Source organism: Geotrypetes seraphini, chromosome 8 (assembly GCF_902459505.1).
Source record: "Geotrypetes seraphini chromosome 8, aGeoSer1.1, whole genome shotgun sequence".
NCBI lineage: Eukaryota > Metazoa > Chordata > Amphibia > Gymnophiona > Dermophiidae > Geotrypetes > Geotrypetes seraphini.
This window is the reverse complement of record NC_047091.1, coordinates 158808108-158824279: the sequence shown is the minus strand read 5'-3', so window position 1 is coordinate 158824279 and position 16172 is coordinate 158808108. Positions and strand designations below refer to the sequence as shown.

General features: G+C 43.3%; 1 protein-coding gene across 2 annotated transcripts in view; it reads right to left on the bottom strand.

Annotated features, from left to right (window-relative positions):
• Nucleotides 1-16172, bottom strand: part of TCTN1 (tectonic family member 1) — an 83911-nt gene that overhangs the window by 36666 nt on the left and 31073 nt on the right. For both annotated transcript variants that reach the window (XM_033956331.1, XM_033956330.1), the window contains exons 4-7: nt 10149-10288; nt 9929-10016; nt 9530-9636; nt 2542-2562 (exon numbers count right to left, since the gene is read on the bottom strand). In XM_033956331.1, coding sequence (XP_033812222.1) covers nt 2542-2562; nt 9530-9636; nt 9929-10016; nt 10149-10288 — 356 coding nt within the window. The remainder of the gene's footprint in view (nt 1-2541; nt 2563-9529; nt 9637-9928; nt 10017-10148; nt 10289-16172) is intronic.

Sequence of the window (16172 nt, the reverse complement as noted above, 5' to 3'; positions counted from 1 at the left end):
AACAAATCAACTCAAAAACCAACTATAACAGCTCAAGACCTAGCTGAATACTTTTGCAATAAGATTGAAAAGATTAGACAAAAATTCAATATCACTAATAATACAACAATCCTCCCTATACCAGAAAATCAAAATACTAATACTATCATTCCAGTAGCAAAATGTTTAAACATCAGAGTTCCAACTTTAGAAGACCTAGAAAGACACTTTAAATCAATTAACTTAAAAGGCTCATCCTTGGAAACCATTCCACCATACTATTTAAAGAAATTTTTCCAAAATTTCGGTCCTTTTATCCTTTCCCTTATTCACAAGAGTTTTTCATCTGTCACTGTACCAATCTCGTGGAAATCCTCTATCATTACTCCAATCAGGAAAAATATGAAAATCAACCAAGATGACATATCCAATTACCGTCCTATCTCCAATCTATCTTTCCTAATGAAGCTCTCTGAAAAAATTGTCTTTGAACAATTGACGGACTTCATTGAATCCACAAATGCTCTACATCCAAACCAAACCGGTTTCAGAAAACATTACAGCACAGAACATTCTATGATTGGCCTGGTAACTAACATTCATTACTATCTTGACAACCACAAATCTGTTGCGCTCTTTTCTTTAGATTTATCTGCGGCATTTGACACAATTGATCATGATCTGCTGCTTAGCCGTTTACAATCAATAGGGATACAAGGACAAATCCTCGAGTGGTTAACGTCATTTCTATCTGACCGGACCTCTAAGGTCAAATTCAATGATGTTTTTTCTGAAAGCTTTACATTATCATATGGAGTCCCCCAAGGCTCTATATTATCCCCTCTTTTATTTAACATTTTTTTATCCCCGCTTATTACCACTGCACAATCACTGGGTTTCACAGCTTTTTCTTACGCAGATGACATCCAACTCATGCACCCTCTTAATCCTGAAAAGGCAGAAGAAATAAAAAATATCAACGACAAACTTGATCTAATAAAAAACTGGCTAATTGATAACAAATTATCCCTGAATGCTCAAAAAACTAAAACAATGCTTTTTACATGGAAAAGTGACATAACTCTAAAAACTCCATTCTTACTAGATGATTCCCCTCTTGATTCTGTTTCACAAATGAAAATTCTTGGGGTAATAATCGACACGGATCTTTCATTTCATTATCATATCAGCGAAACAGTCAAATCCTGTTTTTACAGACTCCGTCTTTTACGCTCAATTTCTACTTTCTTAGACCCAAAATCTATAAACATTTTGATTCACTCATTAATTATTTCAAAATTAGACTATTGTAATTCTCTCCTAATAAACATATCTCAGAAAGAAAGGAGACGACTACAAATCATACAAAATACCGCTATTAAATTAATTTACAAAGCTAAGAAATACGATCATGTCACCCCCTTACTCATCAAATCTCACTGGCTTCCAATCTCTCACCGAATCACCTTTAAAACTTTATTCCTAGTTTATAAAACTTTAATATCAAACGAACCCCTTTTTATATCAAAAATGATAGTTCCGTATAATCCTCCGCGATCCTTAAGATCATCTTTATCTAACCAACTTTCAGTCCCTTCATTAAGAATTATTGGCACTAGACGTAAAGACATGTTTTCAGTGGTAGCCCCCTCATTATGGAACTCTCTCCCAAATTTTATTAAAAATGAAAAGGATCTTGTCTCTTTTAAAAAATTGTTAAAAACCTACTTGTTTCAAGATGCATTTGACTTATAAAATGATCTTTTTTTTAAACTCATATGTTTTTAAGATTCTCTTCTCCTTTTCTCTCTTTTGTTTTTTTTTTTTTTTTTTTTTTTTTTTTCTCCCCTATTTATACCTATTGTACTCTCCCCTCTATGTAAATTTTAACAAATAATGCAACTGTAACTTTCCCCTTCCTTCCTTCTCAATCATGTTCGTCTCAATTTGTTTTGTCAACTGTCCAAAGTAGTAAAATTGTATGTATTACCACAATCTGCTGGTTTTTAAATTGTACATCGCTTAGAAATTTGTAATAAGCGATACATCAAATGTAAATAAACTTGAAACTTGAAACTTGAAACTTGATAACTCTTGCTTCAAATGGAAGCCAATGAAGTTCGGTAGATCTATTTCATATACGAGTAGTTCATTTCCACATATAAGAGGTGACTTTCCTAAATCTGCCTTGCTAAGTATTCATAGACATTTCTTTCAGGAGCTAGTATAAATCACTTTTGAATCCCCCTCCCCCCTCCAATGCATCTAAGGTATTGCAACAGGCAGGAAATTGGGCAAATGGTGCTTATCCATTAACCAACCTGAAATGCCATGTTATCACTGCTCCCTTTACTGGCAATGAGGCCTATGCATTACCATGTGAAGGAAGATTAGTAAATGGCCTCCTATGTTTGTTTCATTGTTAGGCTCTATACCTATACATCAGAAAGATGACAACCTAATAGAACGACATTATCTGGCTGAATTATTTTCCTTGACAATCTTGCTAACCTGATTCTGTACCAGAAGTTTGTGAAGAGGTCAACGTTACAAAGTACTTACCATATTATTTGAATTAGGCACCTAGGAAAAAATGGTTTATAAAATTAAAAGGTTTGTTTTCAAGAATGTGTTTCAAAATACATATATATATATTACACTTCTATTACCTGAGTTCTGCATATTTCAATCTGGAATACTAGAGTGCTTCATTCTACAATTTTATTGCATTTCACCAAGCATATATAGCAAAGAAAATCTTGTAAACGTTCATTCACTTTGCCAATCACTTTACCTAAACCAGCTCAGTGTTTTTTAGATTTTTTTGTAATACAGCATTCATTTGTGTTCAGTTCTTTCACATAAGTCATATCATCAAGCATGGTTGAAAGCCTATTAAGGGTGGCAATGTTACTATTGCCATTTTTTAAGCAACTGTAAGCAGCGATGTCTTCCTCTCACATGGTCTCTGTCAATACTATGAATATAAATAAAGATGGGTATTTTTGTGTGTTGGCCTATTCCTTTCCTGTCAATTTTAATGGCATTCTATTCTTTTACAAATATGATTTTAGTTTTTGTAAACTGCTTAGGTCCTTTGGTGTACAGGGGGTATAACAAGCCCAATAATAATAATCAAGAGCTCATGCAAATACCACACTGATACACATAAAGCATGAATACTGCACAAATAGTGAAGCGAGCTCAGGGAATGAGCATGGAATACAAAACCAAAAGCACAGTTACTTACCGTAACAGGTGTTATCCAGGGACAGCAGGCAGATATTCTTGACTGATGGGTGACGGCACCGACGGAGCCCCGGTACAGACAATTTTAGAGTGATTGCACTCTAAGAACTTGGAAAGTTCTAGCAGGCCGCACCGCGCCGCGCACGCGTGAGTGCCTTCCCGTCCGACGGAGGTGCGCGGTCCCCAGTTAGGATAAGCCAGCTAAGAAGCCAACCCGGGGAGGTGGGTGGGACGCAAGAATATCTGCCTGCTGTCCCTGGATAACACCTGTTACAGTAAGTAACTGTGCTTTATCCCAGGACAAGCAGGCAGCATATTCTTGGCTGATGGGTGACCTCCAAGCTAACAAAAAAGAGGGATGGAGGGAAGGTTGGCCATTAGGAAAACAAATTTTGTAAAACAGATTGGCCGAAATGTCCATCCCGTCTGGAGAAAGCATCCAGACAATAATGAGATGTAAAAGTATGAACTGAGGACCAAGTAGCAGCCTTGCAGATTTCCTCAATAGGAGTCGAACGGAGGAAAGCCACAGATGCTGCCATAGCTCGAACTCTATGGGCCGTGACAGAACCTTCCAGTGTCAGTCTGTACTGAGCATAACAGAATGAAATGCACGCTGCAAGCAAATTGGACAACGTACGTTTAGAAACAGGATGTCCTAATTTATTCGGATCAAAGGACAGAAAGAGTTGGGGAGTTGATCTGTGGGGCTTAGTACACTCCAAATAGTAAGCTAAAGCCCACTTACAGTCCAAAGTATGTAAAGCCTGTTCTCCAGAATGAGAATGAGGTTTCGGAAAGAATACAGGCAGAACAATCGATTGGTTGAGATGAAATTCAGAGACAACCTTAGGGAGAAACTTTGGATGTGTACGCAGAATCACCTTGTCATGATGAAAGACTGTAAAAGGTGGATCAGCAACTAGTGCATGCAACTCACTGACCCTCCTGGCAGAGGTGAGGGCAATAAGGAAGACCACTTTACAAGTGAGAAACTTGAAAGGAGCTGTAGCCAAAGGTTCAAATGGAGGCTTCATTAAGGCGGAAAGAACCACATTGAGATCCCAGACTACAGGAGGGGGCTTAAGAGGTGGTTTCACATTGAAAAGACCCCGCATGAATCTAGAAACCAAAGGATGAGCTGAGAGAAGTTTCCCATGAACTGGCTCATGAAAGGCAGAAATAGTACTGAGGTGGACTCTGATGGAAGTAGACTTGAGACCAGCGTCAGACAAAGAAAGAAGATAATCCAACAAGGTCTCCACTGCAAGGGAAGTGGGATCATGATGATGAAGAAGACACCAAGAAGAAAACCGTGTCCACTTCTGATGGTAACATTGCAGGGTGGCCGGTTTCCTGGAAGCATCCAGAATAGAACGAACGGACTGAGACAAAAGAGTATCATGTGAAGTCAGCCCGAGAGATACCAAGCTGTCAGGTGCAGAGACTGGAGGTTGGGATGCAGAAGGGTCTCCTGATGCTGTGTAAGCAGAGAAGGAAACAATGGAAGAAGAACAGGCTCCCTGGAACTGAGTTGAAGTAGAAGGGAGAACCAATGTTGCCTGGGCCACCGTGGAGCAATTAGAATCATGGTGGCTTGTTCCCTCTTTAGCTTGAACAAGGTTTGTAACATGAGAGGGAGAGGAGGAAAAGCATACAGGAACAGATTGGACCAATCCAGAAGAAATGCATCCGCTGCCAGACGGTGAGGAGAGGAGAGTCTGGAGCAGAAGAGGGGCAGCTGATGATTGTGAGGAGCTGCAAAGAGGTCTACTTGAGGAGTGCCCCATTGAGCGAAAATGGAATGGAGAGTCAAAGGATCGAGAGTCCACTCGTGAGGCTGGAGAATTCTGCTGAGATTGTCCGCTAAGGAATTCTGCTCTCCCTGAATGTAGACAGCCTTCAGGAATAAGTGGTGATCTGTCGCCAAGACCAAATCTTCTGGGCCTCCTGACACAAGAGGCGAGAGCCTGTCCCACCCTGTTTGTTGATGTAGTACATTGCAACTTGATTGTCTGTGCACAGTAGTAGAACTTGAGGGAAGAGGAGATGTTGGAAAGCCTTGAGAGCATAAAACATCGCTCTGAGTTCCAGGAAATTGATGTGATGCTTCTTTTCCTGGGCTGTCCAAAGGCCTTGAGTTTGGAACTCGTTCAAATGAGTTCCCCAGGCATAAGGGGAGGCGTCGGTGGTGATGACTAGTTGATGAGGAGGTAGATGGAACAGAAGACCTCTGGAGAGATTCGAGGATATCAACCACCATTGTAGAGACTGACGAAGAGATGATGTCACAAATATGTGTCGTGAGCAAGGATCCGTCGCTTGGGACCACTGGGTAGCTAGGGTCCATTGAGAAGTGCGTAGGTGAAGACGTGCGAAGGGTGTGACATGAACTGTCGAGGCCATGTGACCCAAGAGTATCATCATTTGCTTGGCAGGGATGGAACGTTGTGGAAGCACCTGCTGACATAGAGCTTGAAGAGTTTGAAGACGGTTGGACGGCAGGAACGCTCTCATGAGGACTGTGTCCAAGACCACTCCAATAAATTGAAGTCTCTGAGTGGGGATGAGATGAGATTTGGGTAGATTGATCTCGAACCCCAGAAGTCGGAGAAACAGGATGGTCTGGTTGGTGGCAAGGAGTACTGCCTGAGAGGAAGTGGCCTTGATTAACCAGTCGTCCAGGTAAGGAAAGACCTGAAGGTGATGAGAGTGTAGAAAAGCGGCAACCACGATCAGACATTTGGTGAACACTCTGGGGGAGGAGGCGAGACCGAAGGGTAACACCTTGTATTGGTAATGACAGTGATTGATCATGAAGCGAAGGTACTGTCTGGATGCCAGATTGACCGGAATGTGGGTGTATGCCTCTTTGAGATCGAGGGAGCATAGCCAGTCGCCTTGAGTGAGAAGAGGGTAAAGAGTGGCCAGAGAAAGCATTCTGAATTTTTCTTTGACCAAGCATTTGTTGAGATCGCGAAGATCTAAAATGGGTCTGAGATCCCCTGTTTTTTTGGGGACGAGAAAGTAACGGGAGTAGAATCCCTGCCCCTTTTGATCTAGAGGAACTTCCTCTATTGCGTTCAGAAGGAGGAGGGATTGACCTTCCTGAAGAAGGAGGGAAGATTGAGGAGTGTTCAAAGCAGACTCTCTTGGCAGACTTTGGGAAGGAAGAGTCTGAAAGTTGAGAGAGTAGCCGTGGTGGATGATGTTGAGGACCCACTGATCCGAGGTGATGATCTCCCAACGGCTGATGAATAGAGAAAGACGACCTCCTATGGGTTGAGGAAGGTGGGCAGATGGTAGAACACTGGCTATGCCCTGGAGAACGAAGTCAAAAGGGTTGGGTAGACTTCTGTTGTGGAGGGGGCTTCACTTGTTGCTGCTGTGGTGGCCTAGGGGTTTGTCGTTGTTGCTGACGTTGACGCCTAGGTTGTTGAGGAGCTGGTGGTAAAGGGCGAGCCACATAGCGGCGTTGATAGGCCGATTGTTGCCGAAAAGGCCGGGTAGGTGGAGTCTTCTTTTTGGTTTTCAGAAGAGTATCCCATCGAGTCTCATGGGCGGATAGTTTTTGGGTGGTAGAGTCCATGGAATCACCAAAAAGTTCATCCCCCAGGCATGGAGCATTAGCCAGGCGATCTTGATGGTTGACATCAAGCTCCGACACTCTGAGCCAAGCTAGACGACGCATGGCAACAGACATGGCCGTGGCTCTGGTGGTAAGTTCGAACGTGTCATAGATTGAACAGACCAGGAACTTACGAAGCTGGAGAAGAGAGGAAAAACACTGGCGAAAAGCAGGTCTCTTGCGGTCAGGGAGGTATTTCTCAAAGGAAGCCAAATTGTGGATGAGATGCTTGAGGTAAAAGGTAAAATGAAAAGCATAATTCCCTGACCTGTTAGCCAACATAGCATTTTGGTATAATCTTTTGCCAAATTTATCCATGGCCTTTCCTTCTCTGCCAGGAAGGACGGAGGCGTACACACTAGCTCCTGCAGACTTTTTAAGCGTAGATTCCACCAAAAGAGACTCATGTGGAAGCTGCGGCTTATCAAAGCCAGGAATGGGGATGACCTTGTATAAGGAGTCCAATTTACGCGGAGCTCCTGGGATAGTCAAGGGAGTCTCAAGATTTTTATAAAAGGTTTCTCTCAAAATATCATGGAGGGGTAATTTGAGAAATTCCTTTGGAGGCTGGTCAAAGTCCAGTGCATCAAGGAACGCTTTGGATTTTTTGGACTCAGCCTCCAAAGGAATAGAAAGAGACTCACACATCTCTTTCAAGAAAGAAGTGAAAGAGGCAGAATCTGGCTTAGAGGATGGATCTGGAACAGAAGGATCCTCATCACCCGATGAACACTCACCCTCAGAGAGAAGAGGCTCTTCGGAGTCACCCCACAGATCAGGGTCCCTAATTTGGGAACTGCGATCCCGAGACTCCGGTGTGGAAGGTTCAAGGTGCCGGGATTTACGTACCGACTTACCCGACCTCAAGGAAGCGGTACCAGGAGAAGTTAAAGGCTGTATCAGTGCCGAAGTTTGAACAGCCTGATGCAGCGCTCTCAGCTCCGGTGCCAGAACTGGCATGGAGACTGAGGACCGAATGAACCGGTACCGATAGGTTGGAAGCGGACAATAGAGTCTGCCCCACCGTCGGTACCGGGGGCTCAGACCGGACCGGGACTGGAAGGTTCGGTGCCAATAGAGCAGGAAGGAGCTGTTGCAACTGCTCTTTAAGCTGCACCTGGAGGACGGCCGCAATTCGCTCGTCCAGCGAAGGCACCGGTACCGCTTTTTTCTTCTGCGGTACCTGTGGTGCCGCTCGACGCCCAGAGGATGAGGAGCCCGAGGTCGAGGGACTCACCTCAATAGGGGCGAAGCGCTTCTGCGGGCGCCTCGTGGTCGGCAGGACTGGGCTCGCTGCTACAGAGACCGGAGGGCGCTCCAGCGGGGAAGGCTTCTTAGCCGGCTTACCTGACTGTTGCGACGCCGGTGCAGTGTCACGCGGTGTCAAAGAGGTGGGTGCCGACTGAGACGGGGCCGATGTCGGTGTCGATGCCGCAGGGTCAGACATATCGGCACCGAAAAGTAACCATTGCTGAATCTGACGGTTTTTCAAAGTTCGTTTTTTCAATGTGGCACAGCGGGTGCAGGTGGAAGCCCTATGATCTGGACCCAGGCACTGTAAGCACCAGTTGTGCGGGTCAGTCAGAGAAATGGGCCGTGCACACCGCTGGCACTTCTTAAACCCTGGCTGGGGGGGCATGAAAGTAAAAACGGCTTCTGCCAAATCGAAGGCCAAGGCCTCGATGGTGGCAACAGGCCCCGCCGGGGCGAAACCGAAATAAAAAAAGGAGTTTTTTGTTTTGTTTTTTTTGAAAACAATAAAATAATAGAAAAAGGAAATAATATTTCCTCACAGGATTTTCGCGAGCGGGAAGGCGATACAAAACAATCTTTTCAACAGCCGTTGAAAAGAACGCGTCTCCTTAGCTCCGCGGAAACTAAGAAACTGGGGACTGCGCGCCTCCGTCGGGCGGGAAGGCACTCGCGCGTGCGCGGTGCGGCCTGCTAGAACTTTCCAAGTTCTTAGAGTGCAATCACTCTAAAATTGTCCGTACCGGGGCTCCGTCGGTGCCGTCACCCATCAGTCAAGAATATGCTGCCTGCTTGTCCTGGGATAATGAAAATTATCAAACAGAGACTTCAGTAGTTGGATCTCAAAGCACAGTACTGGGTAGAGCTTTGGATTCTTGCCCAGAAATATCTAAGAAAAAAAATTTTTTTTAATTGAATCAATTTGGGCAGACTGGATGGACCATTCGGGTCTTTATCTGCATTCATCTACTATGGGCTCCTTTATGAAAGTGCGCTAGCGTTTTTAGTGTGTGTGCGCTATCCGAAAAACTACCGCCTGCTCAAGAGGAGGCGGTAGCAGCTAGTGCGCGCTATTCTGCGCATTAGGGCCTAAAGCGCCTTCGTGAAAGGAGCCCTATATTACTATGTTATCAGTAGAACTGTTGCTTTATTTATATTTTCTTCTGGCACATGCTACAAGTAATGCTAGCAAGAAATAGTATACTTGCTATGAATGATTATAGAGACATGTCACCAGCTTCTCAATATCTGAACCAGAAAATGATTATCAAACATTATTTCATTGCTCATTATACCCAATATCAATAAAGTTTTCTTTATGCATGTTTGAATCTATTGTAATTTTCTTACCAAACTGCCAAATGCTGAAGCAGCAAAACAGCTAAGAATGAAACTTTTCTAGCTGTTCTTTGCAGTACTTACTTGTAAAATAGGTACACTGGCATAGAACGACATACTTAGAGCTGGAATGTTGCAGTTTTCCACATTTACGCTTCTACTGCATGTTGCAGTCTGATTTACCAAAAAGCCTAGGAATCACAGGAAGCTTTTTAAAAAAAGATATAAATGACTAATGTAGTCTTTGATACAGTAATTAAATTTGACCAAAACATATGAAAACTGAACTCACAGAATTAGCTACCCCAAAATCAATTTCCATGGAACTAGGCCTACTTATGCCACATGCCTCATACTACAAGGGGGTCTGCTTACCAAGCAACTGCATGGCATCTGCTGAAATAAGAGAGCGTTCAAGGAGAGGGTTTTATTTTCTTTTTAATAGAAGAAATGTAAAAAAAAAATGCATTCAAAATTCCTTACCTGCAGGATTATTATCTGCACACTGAGAGGTTATAAATGGGACAGGAAATCTCAGAAACGAGCCTTTTGTCTGAATAGGTGCACCATACTGGCAAAGAAAAGGATAATGACAGATTATTACTTGATATAACAGAAAGAGGGCAGAGTTGGAAACAAAAAGAATGGTGAACTACTGAGCCCACCACATAAATGTGACGCACAGAACAAGTCTATTTCTCACCTCATATCTAGCAGGGTTACTTGCTCCAGCTGAAGCACTGGGCACAGTGCTGAAGGAATTACCACTGAATTCTTTCACCAGATCATTAAAATTACTCTCTGTTGGTACAACTGGAGAAATAAAGGACAATCCAGGTCTATCTGTAAAAGGTTGAAAAATAGTTTTGGTTTAAATCAGCCACTTTAAATTTTAGAAATATAAATTTGCCATGATCCTCATTGCAATGTCATACTTGTTGGTTTTAATTTGGTCACAGAAAGCATAGTGGAAGCTGGAATGCCCTCCGAATGGAAAAGGAGGTAATAGAGAGAGTAACAGAATTTAAAATGTATGGGACAAAACACTAAGAATCCTTAGTAGCATGAGGATAGTGTGAAGCACTGAGGTATGAGCAGCAGTACAACAACATAGGGCTTATAAGATAGCTGGAGGAACTACAAACTTTAATAGCATGAGGAAAACAACATATTCTGTACAACTGCTTTACTTGTTTAATACTAAGACATAGAAGGGAACCCGAGTGCTGAATTTAGTATTGATCTTATAAGAATCACAAAGAAAGACTTGAAATGACTAACATGGATGGTAATGGTATAAAAAGGGTTGAAAAGTTCCAGGAAAAAAGACAGTGGGGAGCTGGTGCAGAGTTAAATATGGGAATTTGACTTTTCATCTATCCAAAGTGGAACTGGGCAGGCTGAATGGACTAATTCAATCTTTTCCTCTCATCATTTACTCTGTTGCCATTAAGGGCCTGTTTTACAAAGCTGCACTAGTGGCTGCTGCACAGTAACGGCCCCGAAGCCCATGGAGATTTAAAGGACTTCAGGGCTGTTGCCGCGGCCGGGAGGGGCGTCCTACACAGAATCAGGCCTACATTAACCCCGATTCTATAACCGGTGTCCATGTTACAGACGCCGGTTACAGAATCGGGTTATTGAGTAGATGCGGCCGCTACACTTATCTCGGCTGCATTCCCGATCGCCGGCAGAAGGATGCCCAACCCCTCCTGCCGAAGGCCGCCCCCCCTCCGGACCTCCCCCCGATTATTCCCTTAACCTCCCCCCTCAACTAACCTCCAATTGTTGGCTGGCCAGACGGGGTTTGCCGCTGTCCAGCCAGCAGGCCTGCCCTGTAGAAATGAGGTGGGCCCGTCCCTTCCCAGCCCGTCCCCACTAAGCCTAAGGCCTAGAGCCTGGGCCAATCAAGCCTTAGTGGGGATGAGCGGGGATGGCCTAAGGCCTGATTGGTCCAGGCTCCTAGAGCCTGGGCCAATCAGGCCTTAGGCTTAGCGGGGATGGGCCGGGAAGGGGCAGGCCCTCCTCATTTTGATGAGGCGGGCCTGCCGGCTGGATAGCAGCAAGACCCGGCCGGCCAACAATTAGAGGTTAGTTGGGGGGGGGGAGGTTAGTTGGGGGAGAGGTTGGGGGGTAATCGGGGTGTTAGCGCAGGGGGGTGTTAGCATGGGGGGGTGGCCTTCTGGCAGGAGGAGATGGGCACCCTCCTGCCGGCGATTGGGAATGTTGGGGGGGGGGGGGGGGCGGCCTTCCGGCAGGAGGGGTTGGGCACTTTTCTGGTGGCGATCAGACAGGCGACCGCGGCCACTATACTTATCGTGGCAGGGAGAGCCCTTGCCGCGATAAGTATAGCGGCCGCATCTACTTACAATGTAGGCCAGCATTTTGCTGGCCTACATTATAAGTGTCTCTTCTTCTACTAGGGAGATGCGTAGGGCTGCCTAGGTTCGCCTAAGGCTCTTAGGTGAGCTTAGGTGGTCTCGCGGGCCTCCCTAGGTTCCCGGAGGTGCCTTCAATATAGGCGGCCTGCATGGGGAGCATTATTTTTAAAAATGTGCATCCCGATTGGCTGATTAGACAGCTGTAGGATGCCTACAGCTGCCTAAAATCGGGATGCACCTTGCAGAATCAGGGCCTAAGTGTTTAAACAAAAAAGAAACAAAAACATTAATTTTTTCAATAGTGTGCTAAACTTTGAAATAAAAAAAAACTAAACCTAATTACCACTAGTTATTTGCTAAAAGCAAAATATACCAAATAATCATGTGTTTGCTGCCCACGTCTCTTGTTTAAGTAACATGGATAAAAAGAAATGTTGCAACATTTTCCTTTATAGTATAATATTTGCTTTTCAGAACACAGATTTAAAAAATATATCACCATGTTTCAACAAACAAAAAAACAAAGACAGGATCAATATTGTTATCACACAGTACAAGTCTGAGGTCGCTCTGCCTACACCATTTATCTGCATTACAGTGATCTGAAAATGGAGATAAATGATGATCGGAGGTAAAAGCACACAGTTGCCATCAAAACCTTTTACGCCTTTATCCCTGCACTTTCATGTATTCAAAGACATCTCCTGGCATGGACAGTAAATTTGTTTTTCTGTGGATGTTCACTTATATTTTAAGGTCCCTCGCTATACAAAACAGTAAACAAACTTCCTGGTGATTTTTTTTTTTTTTTTTTTAGTATTCACAATATATATTTATTTATATGGTTTTATATCCCATCTTACCCAAGATACACAAAAGTTTGGTAGATCCCCTGGGTAGACCTATAATGTTTTCCAGAGGTTCAATGTTAGAACCTCTCTCTATGTTCATAGACAAGTTTTTGAAATATGAAGTTCCAAAAATAGATTCTTATATACAGGACTTTAGGGATTTGATGATAAAACTTACAGATGTTTGCAACGAGTCATTTCCATTCATAATAGCTTCCCTTGGGGCGTGGCTTGGACACGCAAGCAAATGGTCGGGTAATAGCAGTGCTCTGTGTCAGACAAGCTAATATTTCAAATGTTAAAGCTCCAAAATTGATATTTTTTCGCTGAAAAAGGTGGATAAGAAGAAAATGGCATCGGGTAAACAAAATAAAAACGAAGCAGGAGCCGGAGGATCAGGAACAAGCAGTAATAAAAGATCAAAGCCTGAACCAGGGACACCTTCAAAGGTTCCGCTGCCTACAGAAGGAGATCCTGACATGATGGTAGAAATACGACAGATCAAAGATATCGTTTTAGAAATCAAAAAACAACTTCAAAAGGCAATTGATGATGTAGCTATGCTTACAAAAAGAGTGGACCTAATTGATAACAAAATAACTCACTTAGAAGAAAAATCGGAAGAGGTGCATACTGAAGTTATGCAAAATAAAAAAGCTTGGAAAGAAATGGAAATAATGAAGAGAGACTTGGAGGACTGTTTGAATAGAGAAAAAAGAAATAATTTAAGAATTATAGGGATGCCTGAAGGAGTGGAAAAAAATGATCCCCTTAATTTCCTAGAACAATTCCTTCCAAAAATCTTGCCTCTGAAATCCAAAGTGCCTCTTGAAATTGAAAGAGCGCACAGAATACCGGGACAAAAAAATGCAGCACAAAAAGGACCAAAAAACTTTAATATTTAAATTATTAAGATACCAACATGTTGTTGAAATATGTCAGCTGGCTAAAGAAAATAAAAACTTACGATGTCAGGATGCACGTATACATATTGTACCGGATTTTGCCAGAGAAACTGCCTTCAAAAGAAAACAATTACTGGATCTAAGACCTCAATTAAGGGCACTAGGGGCACGATACGGACTTCTATATCCAGCGGTTATGAAAGTAACTTTGGGAAATAAAACGCAAAACTTCACTGATCACAAGAAGTTAGCAGAATATCTAGAACAATGTGAACAACCAATGACTTCCTAAATAAAGAACTGAGTAAGTTTATTAAGATTGAATTTATATCAAATGATATTATTTGTATTATATTTTATTTTAAATCATTACAACAAACATACTTTGGAAAAAAAAAACGGACTGATTCAACTGTTTCGAATGTATGGAATTTCTCCACTTACTTTTAAAAATAAAGAAGGTCGCGGTCGCTGTCACGAGTGTGGAACTTGTCTCAGTGCAGACGTAGATAATTGAGTGATGCGAAGGGAGAGAAGAGTGTTAGCTTCCCCTCAGTAACAGTGCAAGATTCTGGGAATTGATTGATAACGTCGGATTTTCTGATCAGCTGTGGAGAATAAAAAATAACTGTCTTCTTGCAAGATATTCCCTCAGTGCCATGGTTATACCCAAAGTATAGCGATTGCTACGACATTGCTAAAAAACACGCGAAGGAGTATGCATTGGCAGGAAATCTTTAGTCAACCAATAAACTGCACCGGAAGTGAAAAGGATTGGTTGTTTTCACATCATACATTAGCAACAGGAAGAGAAACAAGGATGGGATAGAGTGCCTTAGGCAGTCAGATGGAAACTACGCGGAATCTGATTCTACCAAGGCAGAACTACTAAACGAATACTTCTGCTCAGTATTCACCTGTGAAGCACCGGGAGCTGGTCTGCAACTACAGATAAGAGACAGTCAAAAAGACCTATTCAAAGATTTTGAGTTTACACCCAGTAGCGTCTACTACGAACTTTCAAGACTCAAAGTAGACAAAGCCATGGGGCCAGACAATCTACACCCCAGGGTGCTCAGAGAGCTGTGTGAAGTTTTAGCTGAACCACTATCCGTGCTCTTCAATCTTTCCATGCGCACGGGAAGAGTACTCCTGGACTGGAAAACAGCTAACGTAATTCCACTCCACAAAAAGGGCTGCAGAACAGAAACAGAAAATTACAGACCGGTGAGTCTCACATCCATAGTGTGCAAACTCATGGAAACACTGATCAAACAGGAACTCGACCAAATACTAGAAGAAGAATATCTACGTGATCCACACCAACATGGATTTACCAGGGGAAGGTCCTGCCAATCTAATCTGATTGACTTCTTTGACTGGGTGACTAGTCATCTGGATGCCGGGGAGTCCCTGGATGTGATTTATTTGGACTTCAGCAAAGCTTTTGACAGCGTCCCACATCGCAGGCTGTTAAACAAACTAAAATCTATGAGATTAGGGGATACACTCACTACATGGGTTAGGGATTGGCTAAGCGGTAGGCTTCAAAGGGTGATGGTAAACGGCACCCCCTCCAAAACATCAGCAGTGACAAGTGGAGTACCACAGGGCTCCGTCTCAGGGCCGATTCTATTCAATTTATTCATAGGAGATATTACCCAAGGGCTTAGAGGAAAAGTATCACTGTTTGCCGATGACGCCAAACTATGCAACATAGTAGGTAAAAGCAGTGTGCCTGACATTATGACGCAGGACCTACGGCAGCTGGAACAGTGGTCGTCAACTTGGCAGCTATGCTTCAATGCTAAAAAATGTAAAGTGATGCACCTAGGTAAAAAAAATCCACACAGAACTTACACACTAAATGGTGAAATCTTGTCCAGGACCAAGGCAGAACATGATTTAGGAGTGATCATTAGTGATGATATGAAGGCTATCAATCAGGTGGAGATGGCTTCGTCCAAGGCAAGACAAATGATGGGCTGCATCCGTAGGGGTTTTGTCAGCAGAAAACCTGAAGTCATAATGCCGTTGTACAGATCCATGGTGAGACCTCATCTGGAGTATTGTGTTCAATTCTGGAGACCGCACTACCGGAAAGATGTGTTGAGAATGGAGTCGGTTCAGCGAATGGCTACCAGGATGGTCTTGGGGCTCAGGGAACTCACGTACGAAGAAAGGCAAAAAAAACTGCGGATGTACTCGCTGGAAGAACGGAGAGAGAGGGGAGACATGATTGAGACCTTTAAGTATATTACGGGACGTATAGAGGTCAAAGATGCTATCTTCTGTCTTACAGGGCCCTCGGTTACAAGAGGGCACTCACTGAAAGTCAGGGGAGGGAAATTTTACGGTGATACCAGGAAGTACTTCTTCACCGAAAGGGTAATCGATCATTGGAACGAGCTACCTCAGCAGGTGATTGAAGCCAACAACGTGTCAGATTTTGAGAGAAAATGGGATATTCACGTGGGATCTCTAGGGGAATAGACGTTAGGGAGTGGGTCATTGGTGTGGGCAGACTTGATGGGCTGGGGCCCTTTTCTGCCGTCAATTTTCTATGTTTCTATGATCACGTCTACGGAGG